General features: G+C 45.0%; 10 protein-coding genes across 10 annotated transcripts; 7 read left to right on the forward strand and 3 right to left on the reverse strand.

Annotated features, from left to right (window-relative positions):
- Nucleotides 1-2815: 2815 nt before the first annotated feature.
- Nucleotides 2816-4932, reverse strand: C8R40DRAFT_1088163 (uncharacterized protein). The gene is made up of 6 exons (XM_046227396.1): nucleotides 4738-4932; nucleotides 4540-4686; nucleotides 4425-4483; nucleotides 4116-4373; nucleotides 3342-4068; nucleotides 2816-3282 (listed from the first exon to the last, which is right to left on the reverse strand). Exons 1-6 carry the CDS (start codon nucleotides 4898-4900, stop codon nucleotides 2876-2878), a joined length of 1761 nt encoding a protein of 586 aa, XP_046090054.1. The 5' UTR covers nucleotides 4901-4932; the 3' UTR covers nucleotides 2816-2875.
- An 88-nt stretch (nucleotides 4933-5020) lies between these two features.
- On the forward strand, nucleotides 5021-7429 carry C8R40DRAFT_1066704 (exocyst complex component Sec6; the record flags this gene model as incomplete). The annotated part of the gene is made up of 4 exons (XM_046225807.1): nucleotides 5021-5311; nucleotides 5362-5754; nucleotides 5807-7304; nucleotides 7362-7429. 4 exons carry the CDS (start codon nucleotides 5021-5023, stop codon nucleotides 7427-7429), a joined length of 2250 nt encoding a protein of 749 aa, XP_046090055.1.
- Nucleotides 7430-7713: 284 nt separating this feature from the next.
- Nucleotides 7714-8599, reverse strand: C8R40DRAFT_1036963 (uncharacterized protein; the record flags this gene model as incomplete). Its single annotated transcript, XM_046223630.1, has 5 exons — nucleotides 7714-7770; nucleotides 7825-7946; nucleotides 7997-8099; nucleotides 8160-8384; nucleotides 8447-8599. 5 exons carry the CDS (start codon nucleotides 8597-8599, stop codon nucleotides 7714-7716), a joined length of 660 nt encoding a protein of 219 aa, XP_046090056.1.
- Nucleotides 8600-9220: 621 nt separating this feature from the next.
- On the forward strand, nucleotides 9221-9821 carry C8R40DRAFT_1066706 (uncharacterized protein; the record flags this gene model as incomplete). Its single annotated transcript, XM_046225808.1, has 3 exons — nucleotides 9221-9645; nucleotides 9713-9761; nucleotides 9816-9821. 3 exons carry the CDS (start codon nucleotides 9221-9223, stop codon nucleotides 9819-9821), a joined length of 480 nt encoding a protein of 159 aa, XP_046090057.1.
- A 34-nt stretch (nucleotides 9822-9855) lies between these two features.
- C8R40DRAFT_1088168 (uncharacterized protein) lies at nucleotides 9856-11322 on the reverse strand. Its single transcript, XM_046227397.1, has 6 exons — nucleotides 11075-11322; nucleotides 11006-11023; nucleotides 10821-10948; nucleotides 10673-10769; nucleotides 10324-10617; nucleotides 9856-10268 (listed from the first exon to the last, which is right to left on the reverse strand). Exons 1-6 carry the CDS (start codon nucleotides 11264-11266, stop codon nucleotides 9957-9959), a joined length of 1041 nt encoding a protein of 346 aa, XP_046090058.1. The 5' UTR covers nucleotides 11267-11322; the 3' UTR covers nucleotides 9856-9956.
- Nucleotides 11323-11625: 303 nt separating this feature from the next.
- On the forward strand, nucleotides 11626-13730 carry C8R40DRAFT_1166934 (cytochrome P450; the record flags this gene model as incomplete). The annotated part of the gene is made up of 11 exons (XM_046230931.1): nucleotides 11626-11853; nucleotides 11929-12101; nucleotides 12149-12530; nucleotides 12582-12679; nucleotides 12729-12747; nucleotides 12794-12872; nucleotides 12925-13035; nucleotides 13092-13173; nucleotides 13229-13372; nucleotides 13444-13590; nucleotides 13640-13730. The coding sequence occupies 11 exons, from the start codon at nucleotides 11626-11628 to the stop codon at nucleotides 13728-13730; spliced, it is 1554 nt and encodes a 517-aa protein (XP_046090059.1).
- Nucleotides 13731-14193: 463 nt separating this feature from the next.
- On the forward strand, nucleotides 14194-15145 carry C8R40DRAFT_1088174 (outer dynein arm light chain 8). The gene is made up of 3 exons (XM_046227398.1): nucleotides 14194-14300; nucleotides 14357-14655; nucleotides 14816-15145. The coding sequence occupies exons 2-3, from the start codon at nucleotides 14379-14381 to the stop codon at nucleotides 14875-14877; spliced, it is 339 nt and encodes a 112-aa protein (XP_046090060.1). The 5' UTR covers nucleotides 14194-14300; nucleotides 14357-14378; the 3' UTR covers nucleotides 14878-15145.
- C8R40DRAFT_1088177 (scavenger mRNA decapping enzyme) lies at nucleotides 15112-16705 on the forward strand. Its single transcript, XM_046227399.1, has 7 exons — nucleotides 15112-15259; nucleotides 15311-15498; nucleotides 15556-15666; nucleotides 15724-15824; nucleotides 15875-16161; nucleotides 16225-16322; nucleotides 16380-16705. Exons 1-7 carry the CDS (start codon nucleotides 15205-15207, stop codon nucleotides 16494-16496), a joined length of 957 nt encoding a protein of 318 aa, XP_046090061.1. The 5' UTR covers nucleotides 15112-15204; the 3' UTR covers nucleotides 16497-16705.
- A 6-nt stretch (nucleotides 16706-16711) lies between these two features.
- C8R40DRAFT_691492 (transcription factor, Myb superfamily) lies at nucleotides 16712-17783 on the forward strand. Its single transcript, XM_046235884.1, has 5 exons — nucleotides 16712-17004; nucleotides 17082-17271; nucleotides 17321-17364; nucleotides 17423-17490; nucleotides 17543-17783. The coding sequence occupies exons 1-5, from the start codon at nucleotides 16935-16937 to the stop codon at nucleotides 17645-17647; spliced, it is 477 nt and encodes a 158-aa protein (XP_046090062.1). The 5' UTR covers nucleotides 16712-16934; the 3' UTR covers nucleotides 17648-17783.
- A 280-nt stretch (nucleotides 17784-18063) lies between these two features.
- C8R40DRAFT_1036774 (glutathione S-transferase) lies at nucleotides 18064-18886 on the forward strand (the record flags this gene model as incomplete). Its single annotated transcript, XM_046223611.1, has 4 exons — nucleotides 18064-18452; nucleotides 18498-18612; nucleotides 18669-18766; nucleotides 18817-18886. 4 exons carry the CDS (start codon nucleotides 18064-18066, stop codon nucleotides 18884-18886), a joined length of 672 nt encoding a protein of 223 aa, XP_046090063.1.
- Between the last annotated feature and the right edge of the window lie 188 nt (nucleotides 18887-19074).

Below are 19074 nucleotides of genomic sequence, written 5' to 3' on the forward strand. Positions count from 1 at the left end.
AGGTGATTAAGGGTGAGTGCTAGTAGGTAGAGGAAAGTAGCTTCGGTGTTACCCATAAATGATAACGGTCCTGAGCCAATTATCATTTATAATCCTCCTGGTTTTCCGCTTCTTCTAAATTTAGAGTTCAAACGGTCGTTTTCATCCTCATCTCTGTAAGGTAGAGCTCAAGCAAGATCCGCACACGTCAGGTAACTGTGACCCACTGCTATTTTGATCCACGAAAAAATTAATAGCAGTCTCATAAATCTGCCTTCTCGAAATCGGTTCGCGCAGAAAGTTTTGGATCCCTCTAGCAAAACTTTCCTTGTAAACCAATTTTCTATATATGTCGATGAACGGCTGCTATTAATTTTTGAAGGTCATGTCACGCCGATCAGGTGACATGTGCGGAACTTGCTTGAGCTCTACCGGCCGGGTGACACATACACAGGCGTGCAGTTCTATTCAACCAGGTTTAACCCAGCGATAATTGATGCTGAGCCTGATTAAATTAGTGCTCAGTACAGTTTCCGTAATCCTAACCCCGGCATCACTTGAAACCTGGGTTCAAAATATTGAGGCTGGGCATCAACTCATTTACATAATCAAGGCCCACTGCAGTACTCGGAATGTTCATTTTCCTGCTCTTTTCCAAATTTTTCAAATCTTTTATTGGACTGAATCATTACTTAGTATCTACATACAAAGGTGCAACACAATAAAGCATGTATCTGAGAATGAAACTTAAAATTTAAGACACACTGACCTGGGAACCAATTAATTGGACGGGTGAAAAAAAAACAAAAAATCGCTTGGTGAATCTTGGGAAGGGGATGTTTTGATGTACCCGAAGCATGTGGTGTTGAAGTAGGCAGTTGAGGCAGTTTTGCAGAGTTAATGGCGGCATAGAGGGCTTGTTCAGCTTGATGTCATTCTTGAGGTTGGAGTGAATTTCGTAACTTAAAGGTTGAGGTTGAGGGGGGATGATGCAGTCCGAGCCTTGAATATTTTGTATCTTCAATAGACAAGTTGAACATTGAGTTAGTTGCAGGTTACGTCCTAATTTAAATGATCCTCGTAGTGTTAAATGTTGACCATTGAAAAGGGCCAGCGTTGAGCATTGAGTACTGAGTGTTGAGCGTTGAATGTTGAATGTTTGAACAAAGTTGACGACGTGGCAAAAAAAAGACCAAACAATGATCAACATTTCTCGCATGACCTAAAAATGACTCATGGAACATGAAATGATTTGGAGCGGGCGGATTCTTGTGGTGGATTTTTTCGTGCGCAATCAGTCGAAGTAATCATTTATCATACTATCTTGCTGCTACTGTAATGAATCATCTCTACTAAATATTCATAGTCTATCTTCAGCAAACTAGCCTCCTGCCAATTGCATGGCTTGACTTGGAATGTGAAGCACTATAAATTTGAAGCTCATCTGGTCAAAATGGTGCCATATTAAAGATAAATACCTTGCCCTGCTTATCCTCAAAATTATCCTCAAAGCCTTTGGGTCATACACAGGTCAGATACAGTGACGCGCAAATCAAATCCACACCCCCCGATTTGGAAATTTTGTGATTAAACTGTTTTTGTGAACATTTTTGTATGCTATATCCTGTAAAGCATGTTGATTCTACTCTAAAGACTTACTTGTGGCAATATAAGCTGTTTGAACCCTGAAAATTCAATATTTCTGAGCAGAGGAACAACAGATTTACGCTGATTTATGGTGCAATTGGGTATAACACAACCAATCAGGAACAGGCGCCATTTGGGATCAGCAAAAAAATTTTATGCCTACACTTGTTTATTTTGACCAGAAACAATAGTTCAGAGTCACAAATAGTGCCTAAGCATGCAGTTGAAAGCTTTCAACTTGAATATAATGTGAGAGTAATATTTATCAAGGTACGATGAGAGGACAATAAAAAGAGTGAATGGATTATAAGCACAACCCTAACCCTAATAGCTTCCCATTTTGGAGATGCGCCATTTGGTGGGAACTTACTTCATCAATTTTGAAGGTATCAAAAATCGGTCTTACAGTTTTGTTCCCTTTATCATTATATGCATTTCTGTAATAGGGATAAAAAATTGAGGTAAATTCACGTGAGATAATTCAGTTGTTCCAAATTGGTTGTGTTATACCCGATTGCACCATACGGTTCTGGGCTGGTGACATAAGGCCTTCCAAATCGGGGGGTGTGGATTTGATTTGTGCATCACTGTATGTCCTCACAATGTGTCATTGATTTTTGACTGCCATTCATCCCAAGGGCTAACAGATATTATATGAAGCGAGGTTTGTAAAAAACATACAGCCTAGTACCAATTACATAAATTCAAACCTGGGTTATAATATGTGAGCCTGGGGACGAAATGAAATTTCATCCCCGGGTTGTTTGACATCAATCAGCCCACGCTTATCCGAAGGTCTGGTTGTGTATGCAAAAAATCTGTTTTCAATAGTCCAGAACCATTTATTTTTTATCTGGTTCAATGTAATGTTTTTTCCGCCAATACAGTAACTCGTTCACATGAATCACATCTCAGCTTCCATATGAGGTATGCAGATTCCGATATTAGAATTCGGAATAGTCTTGATGCTCCCGTCTTTTTTTTGGAGCAGCTTGCTTGCTTGTTGTATAAGTGGCAGAAAGAAAAGCTAGGATGGATTCCTTATATGGTCTTGAACTTACGAAATTTTGTAGAAAGGCTAGTCGTGTGTATTGTGCTCTTAAGATATGATTCTTGCCCTTGAGATGGAATATGTAATGTTCGAATGCTACATGCATTTCTAAAAAGTGGTATTTAACAGTCTTGGAGTGTGCTATGACACATCGTTTGTGCTATGACACATCGTTTGTGCTATGACACATCGTTTGTGCTATGACACATCCTTCCGAGGCAGCTGATAAGAGGACGTAGCTTTGGCCAAATTCTGTATCGCATTCACCGCAAGCCCCCCAAGCCCACCTCGAATTATCTGTGCGACTTGCGCCACCGTATTGATGTTTTCCACGCCCTTGGCAGCAACGTTAAACACCATGGTTCGAAAATCACCGTTATATGACAAGTATTTGTCATTGGTCTGTGATACGGAGCCTGCAGACATCATGATGGCAGCTTTGATGGAATCAAGCTCGTTCAAGACTTCTAGACCAACAGAACGCAGTTGAACGAGTGGACCAGAAGAGGTACCGTATATTTTGTGCAACTTGTCGCAAGCGGACATGATTTTGTGGTTTTCAATGTAGCGTTCTTGAGTGTATGGGAGAAGAGCAGTGTAGGAACCTTTTTCAAAAGAACCGATGAGATGCTGAACATGATTTAAACATTAAAGAGGGACGAACCGATGTCCCCTCCCCGCAGTACGGCCTCGGTTATGCATCTAGCAAGACATTCAACGTCGCCAAGACCTAGGTTCAATCCATGTCCAGCTAGAGGATGGATTGTATGAGCAGCATCGCCGACGAGAACGGTACGACTGCCTAAGCCTTCCCCAGTATACGTCTCAGTATGGGCGTAACGAAGCGGGAAGGAGGCTATTGTTCCTGCTTGGATTGATGTAACGATCGGGGGAACCATTTCGGAATCCGAGGGTGGTACTCTGGTATTCGAGGAAACGTCAGGAGTGATTGAGGAATACGCAGATGTTGCATCAATTGAATGGGATTTCTCTCTCCAAACAATTTCCGCATTAATCTCCTCGTCTGTCATCGGGTTCCCAGCTTCGTGAGCTTCAAGGATACGACCGTGGAGGTAACGTATTGAGACGTCTGGTAGGCGGAAGGCGGCGTTGATCATTCGAGCTAGGACGGATGGATCGCACGCTTTGAGCGCCGTGGAGAGAGCGGGTTTAGTAGACCATACTAGGGATGATACGGTTGCAGATATTGGTAGGAAAGCGATAGGCCCTGTAGGGAGGAATCTTTGGTATGCAGTGGTGTTTGGTCCGAGGAATGGTCCTTTGGGTGGATGCTCCATAGTGCAAACGATGGCTTGGGTGTCGTACGACCAGCCATAAGATGGTATCTTTGCGAATGAACGAACTGGAGAATTCGGTCCATCAGCGCCAATCTGTGACACCATCAGGGTTGTTGTTCCCATTCGCTGCGGAAACTCACTAGAAGCCTGGTCTTCAAAGCTCGTCCAGTATCCAAGTGGACCGTTGGCCAACTGCCCGGTTTTTCATCGACAGTGATAGATTGAACTTTATTCTTGTCTATGATTTGAACAGTATGTATCGATTTCAGATGACGGAGGAGAGCTCGTTGTAGATTGAGAGTTTCAGTTAGTCGCGCCATGCCTGAATGGTCTGCAGTGGACAATCCTAGTTCGGACGTGGAGAAAGTGATCCTAGCATCCGAGATACCGTCCCAAACCTGCTACTAAGTCAGGACTGATGAATTCCTGCAGATGGTGCTGCTGGATACCTGCATTTCTTCCACTGCAGCCGTTCTTTGTTGTTCGACATGGTCCCAGGAGCCGATGTCTATATGACAGAGTCAGAGGCGCAGTAAATGAGTAGTAAGACGGATGACTCCGTGCCTTTGAGGAAAGCTTGGGAAGCATTTGTGAGAGATACAACACGATTAGAAAAGGTGTCGGTTGGAGGTGACCAGTCGCGAACTTTGGACAAGTCACCAGCTTCGACCAGTGCAATTTTCAAGTTATTTTGAAGTTCCTCCTTGGATCCTATATGTTGTCTGATGAAGACTCGTCTGGAGAACAAGGAAAGACGCGTACCAAGGGCATTGGCAAGGGCAAGTCCAGCAGGGCCTCCGCCGACTATGACCACGTCGTAATCTTCGTGAATGGTCGACAAAAATCTTCGAGGGGGCTTGTTTAATGAAGCATTTCTGAATAATTTAGACAAAAGACGAGATCCCTTTGCGTACAACAGCAACATGTGGGAAGACCACAATAAAGTTTCGAATTGTATCTTCACATAGCCACGTGTATGAAAGCTCAGCATTTACACTTTTCACTCCCATTGCCAAATGATTTAGAATCTCTCCCAATTACTATTATGGCTGCAGCTCCCGTCTCTGCGGCTCAAGCTATCGGCGAATATCTTCAATCTCCGGATGATCTGGTGAAAGTATCGGCGTACAGGAAGAAGTTGGAGAAGGAAAAGGCCTCGATAGATGCGAGGCTAAAGAGCGGTGTGAAAGAGCAGTTGCAAGCAACTAGGGAAGGATTGAGAAAATTGCTATCCACTAGGGCCAATGTGCAGGCTATTAAGGACGAAATGGTAATCATCGATAGAGAGTGTAGCGACCCTCAGACTCAGGTCGCAACGTTCGACCAAATTAGTCGAGTATGTTGTTATTCTTACTGCTATAGACCCACCGTTCATGGACTTTTCAGGTATCGATGGTACATCGAAATTTCGTTCAAACAGAGGAAATGGTAAACAATCTGTTAGATATGGAGTCCAAGCTTTCCGAGATCGGATATATGCTCGACGACGACAGTGCAAATATAACAGGCCCTGCTCCAAATCTCCTTGTCATTCACTACTATCTTAAACAGCTCGAAGCTTTCCGAAATCAGACGATGCATCAAGCAAAAAAGGCGTCCTCGGATGCACGGATATACCTCGTACGACGGTTCGAGCGATTGCACACTGTCATTGAGCAGTTTGATCAGTACATTATCGATCTAGCGGGTAATGTTTTGGATATAGTGCGCGAAGGAAATGGTCATGTCATTGTTAGACTGATCAAAATTGCGGAGATGGAGGGAAGAGAAGACGAGAAGGTAGACTTGGAATATCTTTATTCTTAAATAAAGCTTATGTTTTTCCAATCAGGCCATAGCTATCCGACTTGTCAAGAAAGCTGCGAAACTCGATGCCGCCTCAAAATTTAAATCCATGCTAGCCAATGCTCGAGTCATTAAACACTATCGTTCCAAAATCACCAAGGCCATAGCTGACTCTATCAAGGCCAAGTTCGAACGGGCTTACAAACAGGACGAGAACGATCCCATGGCATTTCTGGAAAATATTCAGTGGATGTACGCAGACATCATTCGCATCCAGTCCGACGTCGTTCCATGCTTCCCGGCAGAATATGACATATACTCCTTATACATCAGAGAATATCACAAGGCGTTGAATGTACAAATCAACAGGATCGTTGCGTCTGAGCCCGGAGCAAATGTCCTGCTTGCCCTGTTCGAGTGGCTGAAACAATACAAGAAGGATATGAGGGAGCTTGAAGTTCCGCCAGATCTTCTCGAACCACCGCTTCTTGATGGCAAGGAGCAGTCTCTTATAGAAGACTATCTCCAGGTCATCATCAAGAAACTCGACGAATGGTCATCGAACATGATGAAAACGGAGCTCGAAGAATTTGTTTCTCGTCAAGATCCTCTGGAAGTCGACGCTGATGGCCAATACGCCACTCAGGGCGGCGCCGGTATCCTCTTCCAGATGGTCAACCAGCAGATTGACCTAGCCACAGAGAGTGGTCAGGGTGCTATCCTTGCTCGCGTCGTTGCTGAGAGTAACCGCGTCATGCGGGGGATGCAGGAGCAGTGGGTCAAAACAGTAGAGCAGGAATACAAGAAGCAGGTCGAAAAGCCAGAAGAAATCGCCCCCGGATTGGTAGAATATGTCATTGCACTTGCAAATGACATGCTGAAGTCTGCCGACTATGCCGAAGCGCTCTTGGCGCGACTTGAACCCCTGGTGTCGGAAAAGTATCGTGTCCAAATGAACGAAAAACTCAACGATGCTATCGATGGATATCTCGACGTGGCGAAGAAGTGTACGCAGACCCTCATCGATATGATCTTCAACGACTTGAAGCCTGTGACAAAGAATCTGTTCCAGCCTCCGTGGTACGATGGTATACTTGCTCAGATCGTCGAAACCATCCGGGATTACATGGATGACTATAAGGAATTTTTAAACCCTTCCTTATTCGAACTCCTTGTGGAGGATCTCATTGATGCCTTCCTACTCGTTTACCTCAACGCGCTTGCCAACTCTCCCAAACTGAAGATCCCAGCCGCGACAGAACGCATAAAGGACGACGTCGATGATGCGTTCAGGTTGTTCCTCAACTACAAGTCGCAGAAGGATATGGAGGAGTACTTCGAGGTGCTGGACCTAATATTAGGTATACTAGAGGCATCGAAGGAGATCGTTTTCCTTTCGTACTGGTCCTTTGCCAAGAAGCACGGGCCCAATCTTGCTTTTGTGGAGGGATTGATTAAAGCTCGCGGCGATTTGGATCGGTCGGGAGTGAGTGAGGTGATGGACACTATCAAACGAAAGGTCAAAGACGAAAACTTGGCTGATCGTACGTTTTTCTATTCCGCTCTTGATATCTGTTGCCTAACGTCGGATGATCTTTCAGCGCCAGAGCCTACTATCATGAAGAAAGTGGCAATTCAGAATGCATTCTCTAGGTTCTTGCGCACGTAGGCGTGTCAGTGTTCTCATTTTCGCTTGCTTTAAATTTCTCGCTGCTGGACATGGAATCTTTGTCGTGTATTTATAATCATTCACCTGTAATAAGTAAACTAACATTGAAGTACATAATGACTGTAGCATTCTTTTTCCTACTTTAGCACATTCTCGCCAACAGAAGATAATATGTCGATTTGCGGTACGTTAATTACTGTCAAGTTCGTTGCTTGTAGACTATCAATATACAGGTCACTGATCTACTGAGAGTCCTAGCTTTCCAATTGAAAAACATCAGGTCATCACTTCCCATTCAACCACTTGCCTAATCCCAGCGAGTTGTATATTTTGTCAAGGCCCTGTGCACTGCGATAAGCAAAATTGAAGTTTATCTAGTGTGAGTGAATGCTTACGGTTGCAGCAACAATACCCTTCAAGAGTGAGTCAAGTCCCAGCCCGCTCAAAAGTTTACCGAGAAGATTTAGAACACCGGTTAGGAGAAGCATAACACCACCGACAATTTGAGTGAGTGGTTCTGTGACAGTGGTGAACAATCATGAAAGGAAAACAAGTTCGAAAGCTTACGGCCGAGGGCATCCAACAAGGGCCCAAGATCCCTCTTTGCTTTAGGAAAACTATCAAGTTTATTCCTAGCCCATTCGATGGTACCACCAACTTCTTCGAGCATCTGCGAAACGGAAAGGAGTCAATCTCCAGATCGCGATTGCTGAGGAAGACAAGACAGCACCACTTTCAGCGCAGCTGCAAGTCGCTGTTCTTCTGGCGTTGCAGTATGAGATTCGGCATGACGTTTGGCCCTGTTCGACAGGCGATTATCGGGATCTGCGCCCTTCACCATACCCTCTGTCTCACCAAGAATCTTCTCGGCCTGCTGAAGCAGAGGTTTGACTTGTCGAATGAGTTCATCCTCGTCTTTGTCGTCATCTTTTCTTGCATCCATATTCTCGATATGCTACGACTCATTATCAATTATTCTGCGTTCAATGATGAATACTGGTCAAAATATGAACTCACCTTTCGAATCATCTTGCAGAGAGGGACAACACGGGAGTTGGCGTCTTCGATGAGAGCAGACAAACGCTCAGCGAGCTTGTTGTCGGCTTCTTTCTGCTCTTCTGTGCGGCTGTCGCCTGTTGTGGAGCTCCCACCGCCAGCGACGCTGCCCATGCCAGCACCCGTCTTTGGAATATCAATATCGGCGGGATTTTGAAACTCGTGAATATCGCTTTGTGACATGGTTAAAATTTGAGGGGGGGTTTTGTGAGTGCACGGACTATAGAGTCAGTAGTTATACTTATGCTTCTGGTAAGCCCCACTTCAAGTTCCCAATATGAGATGTGATATCATGGTGATGCTAAATGGTTTTTGTAGTTGTGTGCCTCACGGTGATTTTACAGTCCCACCACTGAAGGCCATGCGCGACGATGCAGCAACTTGAAGGTGCTGATACAGGAGGGTTTTCCCTCTAAGTCAGAAATCAAGTTTTTAAATGTTGAAGTACAGCGTTCAAAGAGGAGGTTCGGGCAACTGGACTGTGTGCGCCACAACTTAAGGAACAATCAAAAGCTCCTATGTCATCGACGAGTTGAGAAACCAACATCAAAGCGTAAGATGAACTCATACCTTGCGCAATCAATGGAGTACTCCACCTTCCGATGGGAAATATAAGGCCACCATCGTCACTTAGTGAATTTTCTCTTTCAAGAAAAACTATCACTGAACCAACCCACTAATCGATTATTTACCACCGACTCATCACTACTTTACGACTCAAACGAAACACAAATCATGTCAGACCCAACAGGTCCTCATTCTCGTTCCCCTTCTTCTGGTCCACCACCCGCACGTCAGCAACAACGTTCCCAGTCTCGTCGACGAGGGAGGAGCCAAACCGCCCGTAGCCTCAGTGCGTCAGGCGATGACTCGGATGCTAGCAGCGCCAGTAGCTTGGCGCGTCGACGTCGACGAGGAGGTGGCAGGAAAGGCGGTGGTCTTCCTGGTGTTGAAGAAATAGAGGACACCGGTAATCAGGTCGCAAACACCGCTAAGAATGCTGTTGGTCAGGTAGGCCAGGTCGCAGGTGGCGGAAAGAAGCAAGACGATGACGAAGGCAGTGGAGGTGACAAGCCTCTGAAGCTTAGACTGGATCTGAATTTGGATGTTGCGGTTGAATTGAAGGCTCGGGTACACGGTGACCTGACGCTCTCTCTTCTGTGAGTACCTCATTGTACAAATGTTTTAACTTTGCTAGAATTGTAATTTTTTGCAGCCGTTAAAAAGTCCGTATTATGAGCCAACTATTCTGAGGATCTTCATCATCATGTTGCAAGTAAGTTTTGCTATATTCCAATGCTTTCGACTCTTGCTCATGATCGGTGTGTAGGCTTGACGACTATGCGACGCATCCACTGTACCGTAGGGGACAATTTGTACTTTTAATTGAATGAAATTCGTGTATCAATAGCTTGATCATAGCGTGATGAACTCAGTTGATTTCAAAAGATTGTCTGAAACATGCACTAAGCTACCACCCGAATATCAAGTCGGACACTTGGCCCACTAGCCCTTTGCTCGGTGATGGCCCACCGGAAGGAGGCAGCGCGGGAGTGGTCGTTTTTGGTGTGTTCGGAGGTTTTGGGGTTGCCCCAGTTTTCCTGAAAGCAGAGGCAGAAGGAGCAAGCCTGATAGGTGTTCCTACCATAGGAGCAGCTTGAGACGGTGGAGGCTCATCAACAACCATTGCGTTTGAGGAGCCTAAGTCTTCTCGTGGGAGTGTTCCGGAAAGGCTCGATCGATGAATTGGTTGACGTATTACAGCTTCTGCCTGGGCAGGATCCTACAGAAGAAAAGTTTAACAAATTCGTCGAGCCCTAGAGAACGAATGCACGTACAGCCCATTTAGCACCCACCATCCAGCTTCCACCCAGTATCTCACCATTTTTGCGGACCGCCCTCATAGCCTCCCCAGGATCGTGATATCCGATTCTGAAGCAGTTTACGATCTCAGTATTTGGATCTGCATCCGTGGTGTCACCTAACGACTTGAAATATTCGACAGTGACGCTGTATTTGTCGGCAGGGTATCCGAACACAATAACGTACAAAGGTGCGGAGGACGAAGAACGAGGAGCGGGAGGTGTACGCGTCCGTGTAGAGGAAAACATCGAGGGTTGCGACATAGAAGACTAAAAATAAGGACATTAACACAGATGTAGAAAGATGTGCCACATTAGGTATTACCTTGGACTGAAAGTGATTCGAGAATGCTTCGTTAGGTATGTCGTTTACTGACTGCATAGGAGGTGCATCTTCATCTGTCAGAGGTTGTCGTTGACGACTGAAAGAAAATTCTGAATGCAGACGCGTATTTTGTAACTATGTCACTCACTTCTTGTTTTCAAACATCGAATCCATTCCAAAATCATCGGCCGAGCCTCGTAACAAAGCTTGGTTTATTTTCGCTTTCGTTTGAACCACTGGCAGTTCATCTACGCGTTGATTACCTTGCGGTAAATTCTGATCAGGGAGAGTCAATCGAGAACGTGTCCTTGTACAAAGAAATTCAATGCGAACATTGGCTTGCGAGGCAGACTACGAGAGGCAGTTAAATATCGAATCAAGTTCGCATAGCTTGAAGCGCACCATGAGATAACCTGACTGATAATGACTCCTCGATTGTGAAAGCGAGTCACCGAAGGAGGACGTGCCCAAAGTGGAACTACCCAATCCACTACCTGTGTTTGAATTTCCCCAATTGTTGAGGTTGGGATTATGATGAGAGCTCGTAGATGAAGACATTCCTGCTACTGAGAATGTAGAGCCGTAGTGTGACATTGTGGAAGTGCAAAAAGCGAGTGTTGGCAGTTCAAGTCGATGAAATAAACGGAGCGAAGCGACTGTGAGAATATTATGAGTATTTAGGTGCCGATTCATTGTGTGACAAACTTGGCACAAAACTGAAGCTCCGTTCTTAGCAAAACGCTCACGATCAAGTCTCCCCATGTAGCCCAGCATTTTGAGCCCTTGTTATTTCCGCTGAATGTACCATGTCTCGTGTCAAGTTCCAAGAAGCAGCATTCATCAATGCCACTGCGAACATGCAAAAACAACGACGCGTCTAGTAATATGAGGTAAATTCAAGCTCACAAACTAAACACCTGACGATGCGCTCTAAGGCGGCCTATATAAGCCTAATGTCACTGGGCCTACGTGCTTCAACTCCTGGGCTCATTTATGATGTGGAATACTCTGTTAATCTCTGTTGCGGTTCTCGGTGTAACAATTCGAATGTTGAAGGTCTTGCATCTACGCTTCAAGCTACCACCGGGGCCTCCAGGTATTCCCATCCTTGGGAATCTCCTCCAACTTCCGACAACTCGACCATGGCTGACCTTCGACAAGTGGAGGGAGCAATACGGCAAGTATAAAGCATATACATCTTCTTGAAACTCATTCACGCAATAGGACCTATCGTTTATCTTAACATTGCGGGGCAGAATATGATTGTCCTAGGAACCCATAAAGCAGCGGCGGACCTTCTTGATAGACGAGCCAATATTTATTCAGATCGACCCGACCTCATTGTTCTCAATCTGCTCACTGGTGGCATGCATTGGGGCTTTGCTCGATTAGACGACCTGTGGAAAAGACAACGCCGAGGAGCCCACGAGTAAGTACTTATAAATATAAGTTACTCGAGCTAATCGATGATTGAAGGGCTTTGAGTGCTCAGACTGTCAAAGAGTACTTTGCATATCAAGAGACCGAGTCTGTCATTATGCTACACCAAATGTTAACCGATCCAGAGAATTTCGCTGATCATTTTTCGCGCGCATCCACATCTCTCGCGCTCTCCATAATTTATGGATGGCCACCGTTGTTAGACTCCAGTCACCCACTGATTCCTCTCGTTGACCAATTCAACCGAGAACTTCTTGTGGCAGCTGCTCCCGGGTCGTTCTGGGTCGAATTCAAATACTTTAAATGGATGCAACATCTTCCGAGATGGATGTGTGCGTGGAGGCGAAATGCGGAAGCTTCTTTTATCCGAGATTCGGCCATGTTCGAGAAGTTGTCTTATGATGTGCAAAAGCAGATAGTTAGTGAACTGAAGAGATTATATTTCCAACGTAGTTTGACTTGTTATTAGAATGCGGGTGACGAGGCAACGAGTGTAGCTGGAAAACTGCTACAAGACACTGGAGTAAAGGGTTTTTTTGAGGCAGCTTGGAACCTTGCCTCAATTTAGTACGTTGACATTCTTATCGGCCTTTCTTGTTGCTCAGTTTGGCGATAGCTCAGCTGGAGCAGAAACGGTCAGTAATTATGACAAAATGTTTGCAAAAGATTGACGACCTTCAGACTGCTGGTCAACTTGCTTGGTTCATGCAAGCGATGATCCTATATTCGGAAGCCCAGCGGCTAGCACAAGAAGAAATTGGTGAGGCGGTTCACATTTAGTTGTAGTCACTAGCAATGCTTATACCCTGTAGACCGTGTTGTTGGACCGTACCGACTTCCTACTTTCGATGACTACGAGCACCTACCATATATAAGAGCTACCGTTAAAGAAATCTTGCGGTGGAGAGGGGTATCCCCGATAGGTGAGTTCATGGAATCATACTAGTGATCAAGATACCCACACTGCTTCCCATGACAGGACTACCTCATCGACTTATTCAAGACGACTATTACGAAGGATATCTGCTTCCCAAGGATACGATCTGCTTCGTAAACAACTGGTGAAATTACATCATAATCATTGCGGTTAAGTTTAATATACTACTTTGGCCCCAGGTCGCTTCACCACGATAAGGCAATCTACGGCGACGATGCTGAACATTTCAATCCTGGGAGATTCCTAGATGAAAACGGAAATTTAGAGTCTTCAATCGTAGATACCAGGGATGAGGGTCATGCAAGCTATGGCTTCGGAAAAAGGTATGCTTAAATCTGGGGACAGACACAAAACTAGCTCATTTTCAACCATCCACGATGCTCATGCATAAAAGAATCTGCATTGGTCGGCATGTAGCGAACAATAGCTTGTTCATTCATATTGCATTTTTGCTTTGGGCATTCAATATCACTGCGGAAGTAGATGTAGGAGGCCATTCCGACCTTCCGGATTCTCTCCAATGCAAAGAAGGTCTCATCGTGTAAGTAATCAGCTGCTGTATATTCACGGTCTGATCTATGTTTTGGTAGTCGACCGAGTACATTCCGCTGCAATATCACTGTGCGTCAAGCGGACGTTGCGGAGATAGTCGCGCAAGCGAAAGCTGATAAGGGAATCTGAAAAGATAATTGAACGAAGTTGCGATACTGTTTTCTTTAATTATAGCCTGAGTGTCAATCATCAATTACTTGAATGGCTCTTGCTAGTTTGATTCGTCCTCCTGAACATGAGTATTACCACGATTGAGAATGTGGTCGATCACGTACCTTGTACATGTAACGCTCCGAGTGTTCAAGGCATTGCACTTACGTTCAAAAGTACCACCTGTGCTTCCGGGACTTCTAGTTATCAGGAAACAGGCAGATTCCGACAAGGCGGCCAAGGCTAATGGTTAGCAATGGCCATGGACAAACAGTACGGCCGGGTAAGGTCGAATTATATCAGTCGGCCGCCGACTGTTGACCTCGACTTTGCTCGTTTTAGGTACCATAAAGCAGCGGCAGATCTTTTGATTCAATTCGAATGGAGTACTGCGACGATCTAAGTTGTATAGTAAGTTATAACGACCTTTTCATTAGGCGCTGGTCTTGACGCTCGAAAACACGTGCTGGGTCTGTTTTATTATCGCCTCGCGTTTTCCTGACATCTTCTGTAATCTCCCTCTTCCGCTGTCCTTGCAGTCTCCGCAAGGTAATCTTCCTCTGTCATCTTAAATAGCCGTTTGGGCTGATCTGTATTGGACATAGCGGTTTTCTTCTTTCGACGAAGATGACAGATAAACTCGACGCGCCCACCTCTTCGTCCACAGATGCTGGCTCTGGGAAGGGTGCTCCCGATGGTGCTTCTGTACCCAAAGCAATAATCAAGAACGTGGACATGAGTGAGGAAATGCAGCAGGAGAGCGTGGACATCGCGTCAGCGGCGCTGGAGAAGTACAACATCGAGAAGGATATCGCTGCTCAGATCAAGAAGGAATTTGACCGGAGACATGGTCCTACATGGCACGTTGTTGTTGGAAAGAACTTTGGGAGCTATGTGACCCACGGTGAGCTCCAGATCATAACTCTTCCTTGGCCACTGTCTACAGACGATCTATGTATACATCAATATTCTTCGCCATTCTATGATTCTCGTTCATCTAATCATCCAGCCTTTTCCGTCTCGATTCTTTTCTCGTTGTTTGACTAAGTATTTCTCTCTTCCAGAAACCAAACACTTCATCTATTTCTACGTTGGATCTCTTGCGATTCTCATCTGGAAGTCATAAACACTCGTCATACATTCCGAACGGAGATCCTCTGTAGACTGTGGGTTTGCGTTGAGTGAAGGGTTTTGATGAAGAACTGCCGTTCTATTTACTTACCCTGCTGGCAATTTCGTTTCTCTATTTCCACCGTAGCATTTCGTTGTTTTTTTGCTTTGCATTTGACATAAGTATTCACGCCATTAGTTCAGTAGGAGTCGCCTCATACACGAAAAGTGGCTCGTACTCTACCAAATGGACATGTAATTCAAATTGATATATCTTGTTGAAAGTGACGTTCAAGGCCTCAGGGTTGTAAGTAATAACTTGTTTTTCGACCATCACTTACTCATGCCGGATTTGTCGATCTTACAATCCTTTGAACTTTCAGAAATACTCAGCGAAGGTATGCATAGATCCATTAAACGCCAGGCCACATTCATCTGAATATCTCCAGAACCTGATCGCTGTCGATTGACTTTGCTTGGTTATCTGCCTTCAACATGGAACGCATCCACTGACACCGAGAACCGTCGTCTCCGAGCAATCATCCTGATTGAAAGGAATGCTTTTGCTTCTGAGCATGTCGCTTCGTTCTTCAACGACCTGGTCTACAAGGCAGAACTAATAGAATCGACGGACATTGTGCGTTGTCGTTACAAGTCTTCCATTTCAAGGTTTGACGGTAGTCTAAGTGAACAGTACAGCTGGTTTGCTGCCTGGATATCTTCTCAAGCCTCAGAAATAAAACAACCTCAAGGTGATGTGAAAATCAATGTGATATGTCCTGCCACCGATGTCCACGTCAGAAAGGTTCGTGCAACGGCGTGCTCTAGATCTTTTATGCTCACGGACAACCCTTGCATGCAGTACACGAAGCAGAAATCTATTCTCGTTCAGGAAACTCCAGAACTTTATCGTCGAATTATAGCACCCTACATCGCCAATCTCCCTCCTGAACGAACACGATGGTAAGTTGATTAGATAACTTTGTCTATGCAAAGAAGACAACCTTCGATAGGGTGACGGAAATTCTTGCTGGGCGCTCAGAGCAGGACAAAGTTCTGTACTCTTCATCTGACTACATCATCCTTCCCGACATGAAGTGGGACCTTCATACAACTGACAGTTTGTATCTCATCGCTATCGCACGCGATCCAACTCTACGATCACTACGTGATCTACGCGGAGATGTGCACTTGAGTCTACTCACTTCGATTCGGCAAGAAGCATACAGGATTGTGGGTGATAAATGGGGTATTGGTCGCGGAGGCATTCGAATGTGGATCCATTATCAGCCTAGTTATTGTTTGTATCTAGTTTTCAGTTTCGTCTTACCATTGGTATAATTGCTTATCTTTGCTTTTGTAGATCACTTCCATGTGCATATCGTGAATGCAAATTACGCACTTCCTGGAATGGGGATGGCGGTAGGGCAAGCTCATTTGTTGGAAGATGTTATCGCACTTGTGAGTACTCATCCCGCGTCTTGAACTATGTTTGATGTATTTTCGGTGTCGACACAGCTGAAGATTAACTCGGACGTTTTCAAAGTCATGGACCTCACATACGGCCTAGGGGAACAGCATGGTCTCTATGAACCGATGAAGACTGCACAGAGTGAAGTAGATTGGATCTCGTAAGAAAAATCTTAACAATAAATTTGGTGAAATCCCAAGCGATTAGCGCACCTTAACCCGCCCCCTTTTCGCTTTCTGTCTTGTCATTTCATCCCAACTTCATCCTTTAGGTGCGCCTGTAATAGTGCCTACATATACACCAATTGCACCAATGTATAAAGTAAAGACTATACGGCGTGCTCATATGTAATGTATGCGCGCGAAATTGCCGCTTTGCCGGCGGAGATGCTTTTGCTTTGTGCTTGACCATGTCTTGATTTCTCTTCTTGAATAATAACTACTTTTGTCAATCACAACAATTATGCTTTTGTTCTCTCAGTCGAATTGCATATACAACAGTAACAAGACTGGCTGGATGTTGGTCTACATAACCGACTTGCTCCAAAGCCAAATTTTCTCGCGGCTCCCTCGTTGCTTTCCCTTTTCCATCATCTCAACACTATGCTAGCCCGTCAGCGTAGAGCCTGGACCTTAGAGGAAGATCAGCAGCTTATTGAAGCGGTGAAAAGAGGTTCGTCGAGTGTTGTTTTTATCTATTGTATTGCTTGTTCGATGTGTGTATCTTGATTTTAACTTCAACTCGCACAGAAGACTTGAAGTCACATAAGCCTCTGAATTGGTGTACTATTTCCAAAAATATTCCGAATCGCTCGAACAAGGATTGTCGAAAGCGTTGGATAAGTACCCATGCTGGCGCTGAGGTGAAAATTACGAAGGGCGCTTGGAGCGAGGAAGAGGATGATCAATTGAGGGCTGGTGTGCAGGCTTTTGGTCCTAGGTATGCATTTTGTCCGTTGCCTTCTGCAATGCTCAAATAGTTGTTTTAGATGGTGTAGGATCGCACAGATGGTTCCTGGAAGAAACAGCGATCGTGAGTTTTTCAGAGTTTCTTTCTCTGTTCGGCCATGTATTGATTGCGCGTCCTATAGAATGTGCCAAAAGGTGGAAGGATACACTGGATCCAGCTATCGATCGCAGCAAATGGACGTCAGAAGAGGTAGACCTTCACTTTGATAGAAACGGTGGATCATTGACCCTCACATTCACAGGATGAACTTCTCCTCAAGGTCGTCAATGAGATCGGTCGAAAGTGGGCTAGGGTGGTGAAACAATATTTTCCTGGACGAACTGGCCTTGCTGCGAAGAACAGGTAGGGTCATCGCTAATTTTTGAGATACCAGCTTAGGATTAAACGGGTTCTAGATACAATTGTCTTGTAAATCCGCGTCGGGCTTCACTCTCCAGAGACATCTACTATCCAGTTTCGGCGACATCGTCCCCATCAGGCGAGTGGAATGCATCATCGAGTTCTACGACTCCGTCTGTGTCCACTCCCTCGCCGATATCACCAATATCTCCCTACTACTCTGGTTCAGATCCAATCTCGACCTTGTACACATCAGAACTGGACCTCAATCTATCAACTATGATCCACGATGCCTTAACTTCAGCCTCACTTGCACAATTAAATGACGCGCTCTTCGACTTCCGAACGATTTCGCCGGTCCAATGTGAAAACCTATTACTCGATAATTTCGAGTTGCCTCTCCAAGAACAATGTTCCGGCTCTATGCTGAAGCTCTATGGTTCTTCTCGATGTTGTTCGACAGCTCGGATCGCGGTCGTGCTGCACGAAAAACAGATCGGCTACGAGCTTCATCCTCTGCACCCGACTAATAGCGATGCTCAACCGCATATTGTATGTTTAAATGGTTTTTTCTCTATTTCCACTCACGAATTGTTCGACCAACAGGATGACAATGGAATAATCCTCTATGGATGTCGAAATATATGCCAATATCTCGCTACACGATATCCTGAACGAGGGACCAAGCTGATTCCGGATTCTACTGATACGCAGGCTACAGAGCTCTTTGGACAAGCCAAATACGCGGAAAACCAAAGTTTTGAACCTTTTGCGAAAAATGCATTGTACGAAACGATCATGAAGCGGTATGTGTCGCCCGTTTGCCTACAATTGTTCGCGTGCTGAAGTTGAGTCAGGCAACAAGGCTTTCTTCCCAGTGACGCCATTAGTGGCTCTGCTTTGCAGGAACTTTCGAACAATATGGAGGGGTACGAGTCCATCCTTAGTTGTCGAAAGTACCTAGCTGGGAATGTGAGATCTGGATATTATAGGCAGTGGTCGGTCGCTAACTCTTCGTCCCTCCTCAGGAAATCAGTCTCGTAGATCTATATCATCTTCCATACGGCGAAATGTTATGCAATGTTGGGATTGATGTGCTCTTAACCAAGGGGCCGAATGTATCTCGGTGAGGAGCGATGAACACTCATTTTTTCGTGATCTTACTGCTTGTGGCAGGTGGTGGGCGGACATTTCATCCCGGCCGTCTTGGTTGACTATCAGGAATGGAGTACCTTCCAAGGGATGAACGTGTCTCCCAAATTGCGAACGAAAGTGTTGACATACTTATTGACTATTCATCTTCTCCCTGAACTCTTCAGTAAAATACACATATAGAGATACTACTAATAGTAGTTAATCGTTAATATTAAGATTTCTAGAAGGCCCAGAACGTAGGGTCTAGGCCTAATTCTCTGATGAAAATTGAAAGCCGCA

The sequence above is a fragment of the Lentinula edodes genome (assembly GCF_021015755.1).
Source record: "Lentinula edodes strain Le(Bin) 0899 ss11 chromosome Unknown C8R40scaffold_5, whole genome shotgun sequence".
Taxonomy (NCBI): domain Eukaryota; kingdom Fungi; phylum Basidiomycota; class Agaricomycetes; order Agaricales; family Omphalotaceae; genus Lentinula; species Lentinula edodes.